Source organism: Motacilla alba, chromosome 2 (assembly GCF_015832195.1).
Source record: "Motacilla alba alba isolate MOTALB_02 chromosome 2, Motacilla_alba_V1.0_pri, whole genome shotgun sequence".
NCBI lineage: Eukaryota > Metazoa > Chordata > Aves > Passeriformes > Motacillidae > Motacilla > Motacilla alba.
Window position 1 is genome coordinate 29,142,907 of NC_052017.1, and position 16,040 is coordinate 29,158,946.

Genomic DNA, 16,040 nt, shown 5'->3' on the forward strand with positions numbered 1-16,040 from the left:
GCAAAGCTGAGACCTGAACTTCAAGTCGCTTTCCAGTTAACCCTGAAGAAAAGAGACTGGGCTGTTCAGTCTCTCTGCTCTGCAGCTTCTCCCTTTCATGAGTATGTCCCTGGAGGCTCTGGTTGTGGGTGGTTTGAGTGGCAGTTGGCTGCACCTGCAGGAAAAGCAGCTCTCTGGGGCTGACATCACCTGGGACTGCAGTGAAAATGATGTGCACACACCCACAAACCGCAGTGCTCAGCTTCAGCCATTAAAATATATCTATAATCAACTTTAATGAGGAATAACTATATATATACAAAATGAGTCATTCCCTTCCTCCTCCTTCCATTTTCCCTTCCTCCTCCTCCATTTTCCCTTCCCACTGCTTCAAAGCAACTGAGAGGTATGATTAACTACACCCTGTCCTGCATGATTGTTGAATTGAGCATCTTTGTGCAGGTGGGAGAATGCCATCCCTTATGAGCACCAGAGGCATGAATGTATTACACATAAAATTTCTTAGAAATTAAAGGAACATTGCAGTTGTCCTTTTTGTAATTCAGGGCATTTTGTTCTTCTCTGTTAGGGTAGGAGGTTTATTGCCATGGAGTTAAATACAGGCAGATTTTTCATCTTCCAGACTTGCGAATGTTTTAGTCTTTAAGGCACACAGTGAGATTACATGCTGCTTTTATCAGATTAAGGTTTTGGGAAGGGAGGGAGAAATTGCATTTTCCCCTTTGGCAACAAAACCATTGAGTTTATGGGCTTCAAATAAAAAAAATAAAACAAACAGACGTGAGTCCTATTACTTTTGAACTGAGCTATGTGCCTACCTGGAGGTGCTTCCTTGTACAGTATCATAATGTCACCTGTCATGAAGCAACGGGCTTCAGCACTTGTATAAAGCAGCTTCATACTTGTGAATGTCCACAGTTCCCCAGAGCGTGAGTTCAGGACAGGGTTGCTCTACTTGAGTTTTTTTGGTTGTTGGTTTTTTTTTTTTTCTGAAATCTCTCCTGATTTTCTTTGCCTGTCCTATGTGTCAACCCTGAGTAATTTTGCAGATGTAGTTGTGTGAACTTCAGGACTCTGAGGTAAATGTAATCTTTTCACATGCACTTTTACATTAAACTGCAGGTTCATGAGTCCATGTGAAAATTTTCAGGTTTGCTAAATTACAATCCAGATTCATTAAATACTGTAATGCCTTTGAGCTGCTACTAAGGACTGCCAGCAAGTAGTTAATGCAGCATGTTCAAAACCTATTTCTTGTCTCCAGTGTTTCTGTAACATTGGAGAAAAAGTTCATTGTGGCAGGTTGTGATTTCAGGAAGATGGTGGAATTTTTTTGTCCCTCCTGTAGGTTCACTAAGCACAATTTATATGTATGGAAAAAAGCCTAGAGCCAGCTCAGGCCCGTTTTCCCTGCATTTTCTCAGCATTACTGTCAGCTGCAGTAAACTGCAGAAGAGGTTTTATTTTGGAAAAGTGCCTGAGAGACAAGATAATTTCCAGTTACACACACTTACTAAATTCCTAATTTTCAAGGAGATTTCATATTCAGTTACTGTTGAATGTCTTGGAATAGTTTTGATTAAGTTCAAACGTATCCCTGGTTGCTTCCATCTGTTTATTATTCAACAGCATATGTGAAATGTGTCTCCTCTGTCTCATTTGATCAGATGCTTTGGGGTTTTAGTGTCATTTATTTCAGTTTGTCTTCTTCCCTTCCCTGCCACATCTGCTCTAACTTTAAGCTGAAGCAGAAGGTGATGGTCAGGGTTGGTGCCTTGGCAAGCAAATACCCAATGGGTGGGACAGCACCAAGAAGCTCAGGGAAGCAGTGAAGTACATAAATGTGTTGATTTTGAGCAGGGAGGGTAGTTTGTTCAAAGACAAAAAGAATGGAAATTTTAATGAGGTGTAGAAAGCTGTCTTTAGTCTTTTTATAGGACAAATACAGTTTGATTTTGTTGTTGTTATTGTTGATGTTGTTTGTTCTTGCCTCTTGTATTACATAACTGCCAAAATGCCATTGTGGATCCCAGATTTTGCCTTTACAGCCATCAATTACTGAGATACTTGGCTTGGCTGGATCACAGGAGCTTTGTCCTGGGGCTAGAGTTCTGTTGCTAGACCTAAATTTGCAAATGTTGGTAACAATAAGTGTCCTTGCTATTTATTAGTATTTCTTTATTCTGAATTGTACTCAGCCTCACATGTCCTCACTGACAGCTATTTTTTGTTCCTGATTATTGACATAAAAGTGTCAGCTGTGCTGTCCCTCCAAGCCAATCCCTTAAAATGGGTGGTCTGAATAGTAACCTTAAAATTTATTAGCTAAAAACAATATAAGACCTTTAGGGGAAAATGATTGCAAAAAATCCCTACTGTCTGTCTCTTAAGTGTTCAGTCAGGAGGTATCTGTCACTTCAAACTTCTAGAACCATGCACAGTTCTGTGATACAACAGCAAGAAAAAGCATGGTAATTCTTATTGTAGTAACTTTCAAGATGTGCAGGCTGATTGTTATATTTCTTTTATCCAGCAATCTTATGTGGTATATTTAAAACAGATGAATGAAGAACTTTTCTTGACAGAAGCACAATATTTGATACTTTATTTTAAGCCTAATACAGTACACGTTTTATTGCATCTGGAACCCGTTATTTGCATCAAATATTCTGTATTTGTAGCCTAATATAGATCATGGAAAGCTTGTTTCACTGCAATCGTATTAGCTGTATGCTGCCTTTAAAAAAATCTTTCTCCTCTCATGTTCAAAATCTGCTAATCTCTAAAAAATACATTTTTTTTTACAAACACTGATCTGTATTTCAGCTGATGTTCTGAGTGAAGAAGCTATCCTCAAGTGGTATAAAGAAGCACATGTTGCTAAAGGCAAAAGTGTTTTTCTTGACCAGATGAAGAAATTTGTGGAGTGGCTGCAGAATGCTGAAGAAGGTATGGTTTCGTTTGAAGAACTGTGGCAGTCTCTTTGCAAAACAATAAAACAATTTTTTTTTCACATTTTATTTGTACCAAGATATGAAGAATTCAGGACTCGAAATACAAAACAGCAGGCATGACCATCTCAATTGTTTCCAGGCATGCCTAAGCCTAACAACACTTGCTGCTTTTTAGTGATTATGGTGTCCCTGTGAAGCCCTTCATTCATTGGGTACCACTTGCCTACAGATAAACTCCTTTAGCTTGTGCAGGGAGGAACTCTGCACTGATGACAGCATCAAGTACTTTGGTGCTAACACCTGCAGCCAAACAGTTTTCTGTCTCAGTGCCTTTTTTGCTGACATGTTTAATGGCACAGAGCATGAGCTTCCCTGCACCTTGGCTCTTGAAACTGGCTTTAGCTGAATGGTCAGGTTAACATTATGTGGTCTGTATTTGCTGCTTTAAAATGGTTATTTAGAAGGGGAACTAGTTTCTTTAGTCCCTAACTTGGTTTTCCTCATGTTCTTGATAGGAAAATACTTCTACTGAATAATTTATCTTTTTTTTTTGCATGGAAAAAGAATTCCCCATCAGTTGGGAAGATAAATACATGTGTAATAGATACGGATAGAATTATTAGGGTTCATTTGCATCCATTTAGTGTAATTAACTTTATAAACTTGGAGGGAATATGTACTAGGAACTGATAAAACTTAGGAGCAATTCACATGTTCAGGTAGCAGTATAAAAATGGCAGCTGCTTTCACACTTAGATTTTTGGATGGGCAAGCTTGGTCTAATTAAGCTTTTCTAAAAAATTTTCTGCTTGTATGCCTCGGCTGCTCTTTATTTTTATCCTTTCCTGCATGTCCCCTCTGCCAGATGTCCTTAATTACAAAGTCCAGTACAAACGGAGACAAAATGTTTCTGTAAAAACACGCAGACCATGTTTGCCCTCAGAAATCTGATCTGTGGTGTAATATTTGTTGGCAGTGAGCCCTTTCCTGTCAGGTGAGCACAGAAATACAAGATGATGCAAAGTAGCTTTAGGTTACAAAACCAGCATGTGTATTCCTGCTTCTAGGTTACTTCTACTTCTTCTGCTTCTATTACTAAATGAACTTTATCTTATGCTATAAAAATAATTTTAAAAAATTGATTTGTACATGTTTCCTACCTCCTGTAGGGTAGCCTTTCTAGATAGGCTGGATGGTGATGCTGATTGATATTTGCAAAGCAAATAGTTTTAAGGGTGCTTCCTGGATGAGAGCAGTACAGTCTACTCATAGAGATTAGAAGAGTGAGCAAATAATGCTTTGTTAAACTCAGCTCCAGTACACATTGTGGCTCTGTAGATGAGGACCAGAATCATTCATAGCAACATGGTGAAAATTTTAGTGACAGATCTGTAAATGAAGAGCTCCACCATGGAGGGCAGCAGAGTAAACCTTCATCTCCTGAAGCTGTGTGTTTCTTTCTTGTTTTCTCTGTTTGATCTGCCAACCTTTCTTAGGAAATACTAGGTGTGGTGAAAATTTTCATTTTTGTTTTGGAAGGATATCTTGTTATTTTCTATATAATTACTCACATCAGTGTCCTTGTGCAACCTACATGAAGTGTTTCGCTCTCTTCTCTTCCAGAGTCGGAGTCTGAAGGGGAGGAGAACTGAGGTGGTTCCACAAAGCACAGTCTCAATCTAGGTTAATGCCAAATGCGCTTGGGAATGCCGTACTGTTCAAGCAAAGAGGCTTTACTTCAGTGTCATACAGAAAACTATAGACTAGACTTTCCTTTTGTTTAGAAGAATAAAGGTTTTTAATGGAGCCCTGAGGCATTAGATGCTTTACTTGGGACTCTACCTCTGGCTCAGTGTACACTAACTTAGGCAAAGACATTCAGCAAGGAGCCATATAGAAAAAGTGAAATGAAATACTTATGGACTCCTTTTTATTAACGGTCTTTTTCAGGTACTATGGTATATGAACACTCCAATTTCTGTTTATAGAACTGTTTGGTCTGTGTTTGTAGCTCAATATTGGCTTGTGTATGTGATTTGACACCACCACATTTTTTTGAATAAATGGCTTTTATATCTTAGTTTTGTGGTATTAGTGTGTATGTAAAGTTCTGTCTTGCCCACGTTTTTATGATTCTTGAAGTAAAAACTACACAAGAATGCCAACAGACCATTTTCATACTTCCTCAAAAAATCAGCAGCTGTAATTAACTGGTATAGGGATCACTGCCAAATCTTTATTCCCATCCTTACATACAACTTTGGACAGATCAACCATATTCCATAGCAAACATTGATTCATTCTGTTCTTAATTCAAAGAAGATATACAGGAACAAAATATGGAGTCACAATTTTGCAGGTATAGTTTATGCAAGTGATATATAGAATAATATGTTCTGCTCAGTTCAAACTACACTCAGTTATTGGTGATTGCTGAATTTAGGAGGAGAAGTTTTCTCATTTTAGAACAATTAGCTTCAAAACATGCATGACTAGAAGTCATTACATGTGAAATCTGAAATTTATTTACATCAGGTTTAGAAAAGCCAGGCTTGTATTCTTACAGGGGAAAAGCATGGCAGGGCATAATCAATTAATGAAGTGTTGTATTTTGTCATTAGAAACCAGTAAGCTAGCAGATAGTACAGATTTTTCTGAGGGAAAGTCAACACTTCGTACAAAGCACAGATGATTCTCAGTATGTATCTAGCTTTACTGTAAACAGCAGTTAGCAAGTGGAAATCAAGTGCTGTTGAGTGCCAGCTTTCCAGCCAGTACAGCATTTATTTTCCTAACAGGTATCGATCTTTGGAAGGGGAAATATGTCATGGTGATGTTTCCAGTAAGTTTGAGAAGACCAGATCCAGTCACATTAAAAAGCAGAACTGATGCATTAGCTGCATGCTTTCCATTTTGGTCCTTGTTATTACAGAAAATAAATTTGCTGGGCATGAAAACACATGCACAAAACTCTGCAGCTGTGACGTGGTAGTACCGAGTCATTGATATGCAGCAACTATTGCTAAAAACATCTTAAATTCAAAATTGCTGTTTCCTGAGGTACTAATGAATATTCCGTTTGGTGTATATAAAACCACTTTTCTGTATAATCTTGAACTTGGGCTGATTTTGAAGGTGCCAGTCTCAAGTAGTGTGCAGAGATCACAGTCCTGTTTCCCTCCATTGAGACTGCTAGGGAGAGCCAGGCACGGCTGGCTGCGGGCTGGCTGGGCCATCTGCTGGAGACAGGAGTCATCGGCTGCAAGAGGCACTGCGGGGCCGAAGGCAGCAGATCTGGGGTGCCTGCTGCAACTGCGCCCCCAGCACAGGGCAGGTGCAAGCAGAGCTGCGTGGATCCACTGCACCGAAGTTCAGGTGCCTCCAAGCCAGGCACCTGAGTTGCACCTGGTGGTCATTTCAGGTCCCTGCCAAGTTGAGATATTCTGTGAGTGCTGACACAGTTGTCCTAGCTCCATTTATAGACATTGGAGAGAATGTCTATAATGTTGGAGAGAAATGGGTGTTTTTAGCACAGGGCTGCTGGCCAAGTTGAGACTTGTGATTTAGAGCATGGTGAGGAGTTGCACTGGGCTGACAGGAGTTGTTCACTTTTCAGTCACACAATGCTCAAAACCCTACATCTTTGTGTTCATATCATGCCTAATATGTAGCCCCTCTCAGCTTGCCCTCCCACAGAAAAATTATTAGGCACTCAACAGTTTCTCAATCTAGTTTTCAGGAATTTTTCCCACTTAATCTCTGAGATCAGATGGGAACTTACCATGTGTATTTTTTCATCCAGCATTTCACATATATGCTGGTAACTGAACTAGGTAAGGGCACAAGTACAAATAGATCTGGTTTGCATCAGACTGTATATCAGCACAAAACTGTGTAATGATAAGGTTTTTCAGGAAACCTGTAGATTAGAAGCTGGGCAGAGCTTTTGATGTGACTCCCTTCAGGCAAAGTGCCCATCCCTTGAAGCCTTCAGAGAGTCTACATTTCAGTTAAAAATGTTCCCAATCATTTCTTCAACACAGCTCTTGAATTAGTGTTTCTCTGCTAGAGAAATCAAAACTGCAGTCAGCACCAAATGCATGTCTTAAATATGGAATCAGTTGTCTTGTAAAAATAAAAAGATACTTCATAAAAAATATGCTTCACATAACATTGCATTCAATTTTGAAACTGCAATCCTAATGTCAGAACTGTACATCTTTTACTTTACAATAAATTGCAATAGGATGCACTTTAAAATGGGGATTGCTGAATTTGAAGGTGATTCTTCTATTCTGGCCTCTCACTGAGGTTTTAATTAAGAAAGCAAATTACATTGCTTTAAAACATTCCTCTGGTGTAAAAATGCTCTCCAGGAGAGAGACCACATCATCCTTGGGATGATGCAACAGTGAGGTTGGTTAAAGCACTGGTTATGAATCTGACAAAGTTCCCATTTCTTGCTGCTCCAACTACCTTATTGCATTGCAGGCTTCTCTAACTATGTCAAGCCCTGTGCAAAGGGAGTTTCCAGCCCACTGCAGTCAGTAATCCCACAGATCACAAACCATCATTGAGCTGATCTCCCTGCATTGATTTCAACAGCAATCCTGCTTCACCCTTACTATGCTTTGGCTGATAGATTTACCCCCAAGAAAGTGATGACCTGCTGTGCCAGCATCTCCCTTTTTCTGCTTGGCCAGCACATCCCAAATCCAGCAGCCTGACCCGTGCCAAAAGGAGTGATGGAAAACTCCCCAGCCTCATCCCTATGGGAGCTGCAGGCTGGCTGAGCAAGGAAGGCATTTAACAGCCAGGGAAACCAGCATCTGCCAGGTGAGAACCCCTACGAGATCCCAGGGTCCTCTCCATGACCGCACTTGGGAGAGGGAGGGATATGTAGGTGGTCTTGTGTGTGTGTACAGTTAAGATTTTTCCACAAAAGTGGCTCTTCAAGCAATATGGAGCCATTTTCTCAAGTCTTTAAAAGCTTTCCCCCTCCCCAGTCCATTTAGTGACAAGGCAGCATTAAGCAATGCCTCATAAATGGGTGGGTGTGGGAGTCTGTTTTCCTCAATGCTGCCATTATCCACAGTTTAAGAGGCAGAGCTCTGATCAGAACAAGCACCCCTGCACCGAGCCAGCAGCGCTGAGGGGCTGATGGACCCTGATGTGTTGGAGGCCCTTCCTCCCCAACCCAGGTGACACTCGGGCTGAGGGTGGCTGGTGCAGTTCTTCGTGGGGCTCCTGCTCCCAGCACAGCTCCCTAGGGGTGGTGCCCGGGTCAGGGCACTGACAAGCAGCTTTGGCATTTCATTAACAGCAAGAAACAAACTGCTTCGTGTCTGTATTTGAGCAGCACAGCTTTATTTCAGGGCAGCTTGTGCCCTCCAGCAGTGACAGGCCAGCACTTCAAGGCAAGCAAGGGGCAAGAAAAGGTGGCCCAATCATTTATATTCTCTGATGTAAGTGTGTTCACTAATGTGAACTCTGATTTCTGCTTTGAACCCCTTCCTCAAAATGTGACCTACCAGAACCAGTGGGTTCAGCCTAGAGTGGCTGCAGATGGGGGGCACGTGGGGAATCAGTCATGCCAGGTTTGTCTGAATAGCATTTGGAGAACAAAACCTGTTGCTCCCAAAAATGCCCTTAACTGAGGCACTGGTAAACTGCCTCAGGCTTTTAAGCTCCTTGTCATGTTCATGGACAAAAATAACTACCTTTAAAATCACATTTGCACTTTAAAATGGTGATTATCTACAATAAGTCTTTTGGGCTGGGACAAACCGGTCCTTTCTCAAAAAGAGCCACAAATAACATTACATGGGTTAATTGCAGCAACCATTCAGCTCTCACTGAGCTATGCTGGTTACTAAGAACCAAATTAGGACAAATTACATAAGTATGTATTTTCCAAAAAAAGCCACTTCTTTTGATTTTGAAGAAGGAAAAAAAAAACCCAAGAGTTGACTTCTTCCACTTTTCCACCAGGCTTTTGGTTTTGTTTTTGCTATGATATTTTAAGTAAAAGTTAGTTCTTGCTCCTTACCAGCCACATGGGCTTTTACAGCTTCATGTAAATGAAAACAAATCCCAGGAGGGGAAGTTATGCCAACACCTGCAGAAGACACGATTCAGGCATTCGATCACTCCTGGGCTGTGCATGTAATCTATATTTGGTACATGTCACAGAGCCACTGCACTGGTGTCCTGGATGACTAAAATAGCTCACTTGCTATTTTTTCCTGGCAGGAATCTGATTAACACCACGGTGACAGCCTCAGTTTCCTCCCACAGAGGCCTGGTAGCTCACATCACGCCACACACTAGCAGGGGCTTCAGGTGCTCCTTTCCAGTTTACCAACGTCATTCCCTGATGAGAAAGAAGTCCTGAGCTTACAAAACCTCAGTAGGAGCCGTGCATGTTGGAGTCTCACCTCAGCACTGCTCCCTGCTGCCCCAGAGGCCATGCTGGGAGAGCAGTGTCCTTAGTGCTCATCAGAGCAGATCCGGATTAGGGGAGTGAAGGGGACGTGCTTGTTTTGCCACAGCCTGTCCCACACGGGTGCAGGACAGAATTGCACTCGTCGGTCTCAGCCATCAGCAAGCAGCACCCACACGTGGCTCTGTTTTGCACACATACAGGACATGTCCCCCACCCATGGACAGGCTTTGCTGGACAGTATCGAGGGCAGAGGCCAATGCTGGAGCTGCTAATATGACACAGCTGCAGACTGACAGGTAACATTTTGGTACCTGGATCTGTCCCTCCTGTGGCTGCCAGAAACTCAAGAGCCTCAGCCCAATTGTCTCCGATAAGAATTCAATGTTAACAACTGCTTGCTGTGTCCTCCACTCACCGCAGCTCTTCTACTGATGGTGTTACAAGATTTGAGTGCTATTCAGCACCCTTCACTCCACAGGACTGCAGGGAAACTGCAAACTGCTCTGGAACATCACCAGCAGGGAGAAACACACCCTGAGCACCAAATGTTGCTGATTTAGGAACACACAAGAATAAAAAAAATATTGATTCAATCCACAGTGAATAAAAGACTGTATCATGGCAACTTCGTAACAAGAAGATACATTTGTTTTGCAGTCTCTCAAAGTGCATGAATTGCCTGAGATTTTTCTGTTTATTTTTCCCTGATGAAATGGGCTAACATAGCACTCTCCATATCATTACTACTTATTGCTGGGATATTTGCATAGCACTGACAGCCATAAAGTATGCTAGATGAAATAACAAAACAGTATTGTTGATGTATCCCAGGATATGATGAAAATAAGGTTTTTAGCCAGACCTATGTTATTAAACCCTCTAGTCTAGCTGGGAAAAATCAATAAGCTTTCAACTATACTTCCTTGCCCAGGTCCAAAATAGAAGCAGCAGCCTTGAAAAAATAAAAACCAACTGCAAAAAACTGATTTAAAATTTAGTCAGATTTGTATCAGTAAGATCACCCAAGAGAAAATAGATGGTACCTGTGACACTGAAGGAGATTCTAAAGGGAAATGAGAAGGCAGAAAATCTACAAATTGTGGAATAAGTAGGACAGTCAGTGAAAGAAAAGGTAAAAATTTGTCACAGAATGTCTCTCTTTCACTGATGACATAGATAGAGAAGGTGAATTTATCATGAGGCTTGCTGCCCATCCCTACATCAACTCTGTTCCTTTCAGTCCCTGCAATCCAGGCCCTTGGGATAACAGCAATGCAAAGACAGCTTCTGAAAGAGCTTGAAGATGACACTCTACTCCACAACCAGAAATTTTTCTGGTGTCAAGAAATGGAAGCAGTGGAAGACCTGGAAGATTATACTACTTCCATCTTTTGAAAATAAACCCCAGTTTTCTGTGATTTTATCAAGTCAATGGTATTCTGGGATTAATAGAAACAACCTTTTTTTTTTCCTTCTTGTTATCACAGACTTTGTATCTTCTGCATTTTGCTTTAAGAAATTTGTGAATCCAGAAAATTGAACCTGTAAAGCTGTTCCAGAAGAACCCATTAATGCTGATTTTTAATCAAACGGTATTTCATGCTGTTTCCAGCTGAGAAAGTCCTGATTTCTCTCTCCCATCACAAACCCCACATCATTCAATAAATCCAACATGCAAATGTCTTCTGATCCCAGACAGATCACCTCTCACTTACTGTGGTTGCTTACCTTCCCTCAACCTCACAGGTTGGCCCAGATTTCCAGAAAGACTGGGAAAGCATTTTGTCACACTCAGCTAAACTCCTGGACCTTCAATCAGAGCTGTCTGCCCTCCCACGCTGCTGAAGAGCCTGTGCAGAGACACATCCTGAGCCCCTCGCTTGGAGGAAGGAAAAGGGGGGTGGGGGGCCTTTCCCAGGGGCTGAGACAGGCACCAAAGCCATTGCTTCAGCCCCCTCTTGGTGTCCCTCCAGCTGGCACAGAGCTTCCCTGCCGGGCCCAGGGGAAGCAAAGCACATGAACCACATCTGGCACAGTTCCGCTGCTCCGCAGGGAAATGTGCAACGAGCACTAAAATAATCACAGCAGCCAGATTTGTAGGGATGCAGTCCCTAGAGATCCCAAATAGGCCAGCAGCTTGTCAGGGGAAATGCCAGCAAACACTCCAAAGACAGAGACACAGAGAGAGAGAGAGAGAGAGAGAGGGGTAGCAATCCCAACAGAAGTATAGGATGCAAAAAACAGGATAGAAAGATAATTCAGAATACCTGCAGCATTCAAGGTTACGTATTGTCCCTTCTTGCACTAAACAGCACTTATGTAACACTCCCATGCGTTGCCCCTTTTACAGTCACACCAGATCCCTGGTACTGATGAACAGGGACTGCTTTATTTCTACTTTTTTAATATTTCAGCTTTTAACAGCATTTTATGCATAATCACATCCACAGTTCTCTTTACATCCTTTTTTTTGTTTGTTTTGTGGGGGTGAGTTTTAGTATTTTTATAACAATTGGCTATAATTTAGTGATTTTTGTAGCATTTGTGTCATATTTATGCTATAATTTAGTCGCTGTAACAGCAACAATTTTTTTTTAAAGGAATTTTCTTGAAACAGCAGCTCATGGTAATCCTTTAAACTGAAAGATTCTTCAGGCAAAATGCAGCTCAGATGTTACAGGAACACACCTGGAGGATTTATATAAACTGAATAAAACTATCCTCCCTTCAAGTACTAAAAACCCAAATGTTTGGTTATGCTCTCTGCCTGTGTGCAACTTCACCTTTATGCATTACTAAACTTGACTAGGATGGATGAAATGCAAGAATCAGATGTAGGCAAGAAGAATCAGCATGGGTAAATCAAAGACATGGATATATTTACTAAAGAACTCCTAAAACAACTGGTTCTCATGACCCCAAACTCCAAATGGCTTCAGCAGGGTGTGGGAGAGGTCTGAGAGCTGTATGGGCAACTGACTGAAGAGAAACACATGGTGGTGCTGATGCTGCAAAGCAACCCTGGAGTTTTAACATGAAAAAAGCACAGAGGAAAAGTGTGGTCTTCTGGGGAACACTAATCCTCAGAGAGGAAGCAAGAGGACAGCCTCTTCCCATATCAAAGGAAGAATCCACTAGGGACGATTTTAATAGTATAGATAGGAACCTAAATGTAAACTAGAGGAAAAGCACAAAGGCATGGTCTTCTACAAACATAACAGAGCAGAGCAACAACCTGCCAGTCCTGCAACACCGGGAGGTCTGAATCATGCTGTAGATGACCTTTAAGCTGGAATTTTGTTTCCATACTGAAATTTGTGTTAACTTTTCTCATCAGAAGTCACTTAAAATATCAGGAACCCAGAGATATTCTGAATTCCCAAGGGGTTTTAGTCCAGCCCATAAAATGGAAGAATCCAGATAACTCCCCAAGATGAACAAGATTCTCTCATCACAGCCAGAGACACCTTCCTGTTTGGAGAAGGTGTTTGGAGACAGATCATTATATTACTCAGCCACTTCTCACCAATCACTTTTTACTGCTGTGCTAATCTGTAATGGATAGAAATATATTCTTCAGAGGCAAAAAACCCCAAGAAATCCTCCAGCTCAGGAAAATAATATTAAACAGATAAAAAGTGATAAAGCACTGTGGAAAAAACTTTACTGCTGAATAAAAATATCAAGTGTGTTCTACTCCCCAAAGGCAGAGGTGCCTTGATTAGTGCGGCATTTGGTTAGTGAAGGGCACATGCCTTTGACACAAGAGTGTCAAATAAAATAATGAAATGAAGAACTGGTTTAGTAGTTAAGGATTTACCCAGCATTTGGAGTAAATCCTTTAAGGGATCTTCTTTGTTCTGTCAGACCTGTGACCTTACTGTCCTTTGACTCAGAAATGGAGATGACAATTAAGGAAGACATTAAGATGGCTGTAAATGCTGGATGAGTTCTGACAGGAGAGACTTAGCAGGGTGAAGTGGTGCTGTTTCAGCCTCAACACAGGTACAGCAGTGAGAAGCAGGTAAGAGACCTGAACTCCATTCCTTTCTTTCTCAAAGAAAAGCATCTTTGCACCCATAGCCAGAATTGAGACTAGAAACAAACCCTGGCCTACTGTTGACAAGAGGGCCATAAAGTCTGTCCCACTTTTGTCAGCATGTTTCTATTACCACTTGTATTCCCTAATAGCAATCTTTTATCCCTCATGCCAGCAATCCCACTGAACAGGTGCAAGGTAGCACCTCAGTGCACCCAGAGCTGCCAGTGCTCCAGACCTCTCCACTCCTAACATGACTGACTGCTTGCTCTCCCTAAATCATGGGAAGAAATATTTCCTGGGGAAAAGCAGCCTCCAAGAGCACTTTATTCAGAGTATGCATTAATTTAAGGCTGAGTCCTCTAAAAAGATTAGTTCATATTTAAAATGGTTTCCAGCTGCTGAAGCAGCCTTGTTTTCCATCAGCACCCCGGTTATTGCTTTGTCAGCGGCTGTGTCTTCACGGTGGTATCAACAAGGAACCAGCACTAAGCCTATTGCCAGCTGCCAGGACTAGGGCTTAGGCTGCTCCAGAGAAGCTGTGCCATCAAGTCTCAACACACCTCTAGGAGAAAAGCCACACCTGTGGCAACAGGCTGACACAGGGAAGCTGCCATCTCTCACTCATACATAAAAGGTGGAAAAAAAACCACAAGATGGTGTCAAAACCACTTTATTCTTCCTTCATTCCTAACAGTTTGCTTCTCCCACCCTCTTGCAGAAGGGTTCTTGACCTATGTGAAGTACACAATTAAATGGAAACTGTATTAGCACATCAGCAGAACAATTCTCTTCGACTGTTCTTAAAAAAGAAAACTGAAAAAAAAAAAACCCCAAACCAAAGCTAATATCTGGCCAATTAATAGAAAACCATTTTCAACTGATGGCTGTCTTGATCAGCACTGACAGAAACCCACCGTTTCAAAAGGGCAAACCCTAAACTGGGATTGCAGGCTGGGAAGCTGGATGGTAAAGAGACAAATCTTGTGACAGCAAGAAGAAACTTTGGTGAAAGATAAACCACAATCTATCAGCTTTATCTTTATTTTAGAGAAATTGTACCAAGACAATTCAACTGACAGAAAATTCCTGTGCGCTTAAGGGATTAATTACTTATTGCAGATACTAGTATCTGACTGTCAGCTTGTGTAATGTCCCTAATGCAGATGTTTGGGCACTGATAGCAAAAAGCACTGGCAGTAGACTCCATAAGCAGCTAACTTGTAGGATAAAAAAGGAAGCTAAGTTTAAATGTGTAAGGCTATATACTGCTTAGCTTACATAAAGCCAGAAATGCACTCTACACCAATACAAATGGGCTGATTTTCACAGTGATATGTCTACCACTGTACTGGAGCTGGATTTATATAGCTCAAGAGCACAGCAGAGAATTCAGAATAAGCACGAGAATCCAGGGTTTCACTGTCAAACCCTGGGTTACTATCTGATACTTCCAGTAACAAACAAGGTTTGTTTCTTCTATTTCCATGTTACTAGATACCCATTCTACTGTTAGTGTCATCTGCTTACAAGAAGACTACTGGAAAATAAAGAGCTGTTCTTATAGATGAACATACTCCTGAGCTCTCTTGTTGCTTTAAATTTTTATGTGAGGAGCGGGTACGCTTTTAGCTCCATCAAGGGAAAAGACCAGACGAGGAAATTGCTTCCCAGCTTGTTCCCATCTTGCTCACAGACGATGGTGGTGATGCAGCAGAGCTGGCTGGCAGCAGCAGGTCGTTTTCCTAACTAAAGGGCCGTAGCTTTTTCTACACGCTCCTCACGCACGCTCAGAAGTGCTGAACTCACATTACTGGCAGCTCACAGCTATAGGTCTTCTGTTTGCAAGAAAAGAAGCTAGGCTATTCTAATGGGATATTTTAAAGAAAGATGACTTGCTAGAGGCATATAGCATTATCACTGAACCACCTGCCTCAAAATGTATGTCAGGTGTCTAAATTAGTTACGACACTGGTTTAAGATTTGATATTAGGAAAGAAATCGGGTTATTTAACTTCTGAATTTTGAGCCATTTACTGTTCATGATTTCAAGGTTTTGCTTATAGCCAAATCATCTATTTCTGTAAAGTTCGTACCTCACCAAAGCAGCACAGCAGCTAACTTTAGCACAGCCAAGCCATGCTAATAGAGCAGGCTGAGAACACTGACTGTGCTTTACAGAAACCACAGAAAGAAATAACAGATACACCAAAACTTGGCATTCTGTCTCTTTGCCCTGTGAATTTGTTTCACAGGGTATTGAAATGTCTCTATATGTCTTCTGTTCTTTAGCAGGATATTAAAGCTAAGTACCAGTTGTGATATCACAGGGAACAAAAATTACTGTTCTGGCTCCTGGACAAATGACATAGGAATGACAATGGAACTGTGTTAATTTAGTCTACAAAGAAGAAGGCCGGGGGTAGATTTTACTGTAGTCTTTCACTCCAGAAAGTGGAAGACTCTTCTAACTCCAGAAAGGAGTTAGAATGAAGATGGAGCCAAGCTTCTCATTTGACATAGCAAAAAAGCAAGACAATGGCCACAAGTTGCAACAAGGTTAATTCTGATAATGGAAAGGTTTTCACAGTGAGAGTACTAA

The 16,040-nt window shown here is 41.4% G+C and overlaps 1 protein-coding gene across 1 annotated transcript in view; it reads left to right on the top strand.

Moving 5' to 3' along the window:
* The window catches only part of BZW2 (basic leucine zipper and W2 domains 2), a 55,272-nt gene extending 50,238 nt beyond the window's left edge, over nt 1-5,034 (top strand). Inside the window, exons 11-12 of the mRNA XM_038122641.1 lie at nt 2,827-2,949; nt 4,578-5,034. Of these exons, the coding sequence (XP_037978569.1) occupies nt 2,827-2,949; nt 4,578-4,606 (152 nt within the window). The 3' untranslated portion in view covers nt 4,607-5,034. The remainder of the gene's footprint in view (nt 1-2,826; nt 2,950-4,577) is intronic.
* Nucleotides 5,035-16,040: the final 11,006 nt, after the last annotated feature.